The sequence below is a fragment of the Centruroides sculpturatus genome, unplaced genomic scaffold (assembly GCF_000671375.1).
Source record: "Centruroides sculpturatus isolate CEXI.00-Female unplaced genomic scaffold, Cexi_2.0 scaffold1429, whole genome shotgun sequence".
In the NCBI taxonomy this organism is placed as follows: Eukaryota; Metazoa; Arthropoda; class Arachnida; order Scorpiones; family Buthidae; genus Centruroides; species Centruroides sculpturatus.
In genome coordinates this window covers 1-3,194 of record NW_019385592.1, presented here as the reverse complement: position 1 = coordinate 3,194, position 3,194 = coordinate 1, and the positions used below count along the sequence as shown (strand labels likewise).

Genomic DNA, 3,194 nt, shown 5'->3' with positions numbered 1-3,194 from the left:
GAAGACAACTCGTGTCTTTCTAATAGGAAATTTTCAAGTCGTTTAAAAGATTTAAATATAGCATTTTTATTATTTCCCATTATTTATTGTAATTATGGTTGCATTACTTTCGTAGTATTATTTTTGAAGCAACATTTTATATAATTTTATTTTCATATTTCATTTACGAAATGTTTATGTCTTTTGCAGGAAACCACCAAATGTTTTGATGTTTTTGTGGAGTTTTTCCACAGAATTTCTTCCTTCATCTGTTTTGGTTGCCGAAAAAGAAACTAAAATATCAATTAATTACCAAACGTTTGTAGAAGATTGAGTGAATTTTAATTTTTACATTTCGGTGAGTTCAAACAATTTAATCGGTGTACGTTTATCATCGTATGTTTCTTAATCGTATAAAAATGAATGTTACATTCCAGATTACACTTTTAATATTAATTGAAAAATTAATGAATTTATTAATTCATTAATTTTTCAATAAATATTAAATAAATTAATGAATAATAATCGTACATATAATTATATAAATTTTGAAATGTACCCTTCTCTTATAATGAAAATTTTTTATGGGGAACTTTGGGCGGCACGTGAAATCGAATCATCCGCTCTGTACTTTATGTTTTTATTTTATACAGTTTGTTATATAATTGTCTACTAGGACAGAGCTTATTAATAGGACTTTTTCTAGTGGTGTTAGGTTTATGCAATGAAAAAAAATTTATCCAGGCAAAACAAACAATCTTTATTGTTCACCACGTATTTTGCGTGTACACACTTTGTTTTTGTTTCGGATTTTCAGGTCTTTCTTCAGCAAGTTTACAATGCAAACATAATGCTAAAAACAAAAATTTATAAAAATTTACAATACTATATAACAAAGATTACCGGACAATGATATGAATGTGTTAGCATGATTTACAATTTCATTCTTGTTAATTACTTCGATATGTAAATAAATACACAGAAGAATTTCAATCATAAAATCACAATACCTTATAAAGTTAAAACACATTTTATAAAAATATAATGTTTTATAACGTTTAAAAGAATTTGTTTATTCTCACATACCTGTGCTTGCAACAGAAAACGATGCAAGACATTTTTACTTAGTTTACTCCTTTTATATACTTTCCATACTATTGCTCCTGTTATCGATAATACTGTTCCATGATTAGTGGATAAATATGTTTGCATAACTGTCTTTTAAAATTGTTTTTTTCTTTTTCCTTTATTTCAATCGTATCTAAAACAATTTTACATTTTCTATATTACAATGTTCTGCTACTGCCGAATTTTCATTATTTTCTTTTATGGCTCTGATATGTTCCTTTATACTCATTTTGCATTTTCTCTTTGTCTCTCCTAGGAAAAAGTTAAAAATACGTTAGGTATGTATCTTTAATTTATATGTATATATAAATGAATATGTATATTCGTTATGCACGCATAGGCCGTTCGTCAAATTTCTATGACACTCGGCAGTTACGTTTACAATCTTCTAACTTAGATAATGTCGTACTTACCACCCGAAAATATTGATTGAATTTCTATATATCAATTAATTTGTATAGACGTGTATACATTCGATTCGGATTCACGACCAACTGCTGGTGTTCGGTGGTTTTATTTAGATGTAGATAATATAAGTCTAAACCAGTGTTTAAATTACACAATTTTAGTGAATTAGTTGGTTAACTGATCTAAATTATGTATGTGTTTCGTGTTCTTCTCTAATACAAAATTCTGTAGAATTGAAGTCTTGCGACATTGCATAAGCAGCAGCATAAATGGATGTATAGAAAGTTTATGTAGAATCATTATGTGATAGTAATATAATTGTATACATTATAAATCACACGTCACAGTATTGCTTAATCCTCAGAGTCAATGGCTCCCTACATTTTTGGTATCCTGCAACNTTGATAAATAATGCAGGAATTGGAGAAGGAAAAGTCGTAGACGTTAACCTGGTTTGTTTGAATATTTTGCTAATAATATATTAATTATATTTTTGCATTTTTATCATTGATAATTCGTAAAACATTTAGAATGGAGTTATAAATGGCTGCTTTATTGCGTATCAATATATGGGAAAACATAATGGAGGAAGTGGAGGTTCTGTTGTTAATGTTGCTTCTATAGCAGGTAATTATTATTATTTTTTAAGTTTATTGATATATTGAAGAATAATTTATAAATTTACTGATCTCATCTTTTTAAATAGGGTTATTACCTTTTCCGTTTTCGCCCGTTTACGCAGCAACTAAAGGTGGTGTTATTAGTCTTACAAGGAGTTTTGGAGTAAGTATTGAAAATCTAATACTTAAACAATGCTTAATAGAAATGTAAAAGCAGATACCCATAAGGCAACAGGATGGCCGAGCGGTTAAGTTTGTTTGTATACGGCAACACAACACGTGGGCGATCTGCCGACAGGGTATTAAGGGGGATGCCTGGGAAACATTCCCTAGGACTTTCTACGAAAAACTGGCTCCTATTTAGTTGTTACAAACATCAAGAAAATCCGAAAAATTCCATGTGCCCAGCCCATTGTCGAGGAGCAAAACCTAAGACCAGTCTTCAGTGGTTTTATTCGAGCAGTTAAGACGTCAAGCTAATGCTCTGGGGATCGGGATCATTTCCCGGCGAGCTAAAAATTTTCCATGAACTCCCAGAAACTTCGGGTCCCGTTTCTTACCACTCAGATCAGGGCGATAAGAAACGGAACGCGATATAGGAGTATAGATAAAAGTTATAAAAGTCCGTTTAGTGCCCACAAGGTGGAAAGCCAAAAATTATAAAATGTACCTTTAAGGTGGAAAAAGACTGAAAGAAAACATGAACAGACACGGGCTCACTACAAAGAATTGCTTGGTATTCTTTAATTTAAAGCAAAATGTTGCGTTGCTTTATCCAACCAATCTAATCCAACAGGACCTTTAATTTAGTAAGCCCGTTGCGGGTTCGACCAGGAGTACAACAGGGCATCCATGCGCTCAGGGATGAGAACCGTGCGCGAGGGAATGGGGATATCTCCTACCTAAACTTATTTTATTCATATTAAACAAGGCACATACCAAAATAATATAGAGGAGAAGGTGGTATTATGGAACCCCAATTACATTTTAGTGAATTGTAAACAAGGTATCATAGCTACACCCACATTTTTTGTGCGAAAAGTACTGGTAACTAGTAAA

At 31.5% G+C, this 3,194-nt stretch overlaps 1 protein-coding gene across 1 annotated transcript in view; it reads left to right on the top strand.

Annotated features, from left to right (window-relative positions):
• LOC111640399 (15-hydroxyprostaglandin dehydrogenase [NAD(+)]-like) overlaps positions 1-2,298 on the top strand; it is a gene marked incomplete at its 3' end in the record, with an annotated part of 13,037 nt that extends 10,739 nt beyond the window's left edge. Inside the window, exons 5-7 of the mRNA XM_023386408.1 lie at positions 1,863-1,967; positions 2,046-2,142; positions 2,222-2,298. Of these exons, the coding sequence (XP_023242176.1) occupies positions 1,863-1,967; positions 2,046-2,142; positions 2,222-2,298 (279 nt within the window). The remainder of the gene's footprint in view (positions 1-1,862; positions 1,968-2,045; positions 2,143-2,221) is intronic.
• Positions 2,299-3,194: the final 896 nt, after the last annotated feature.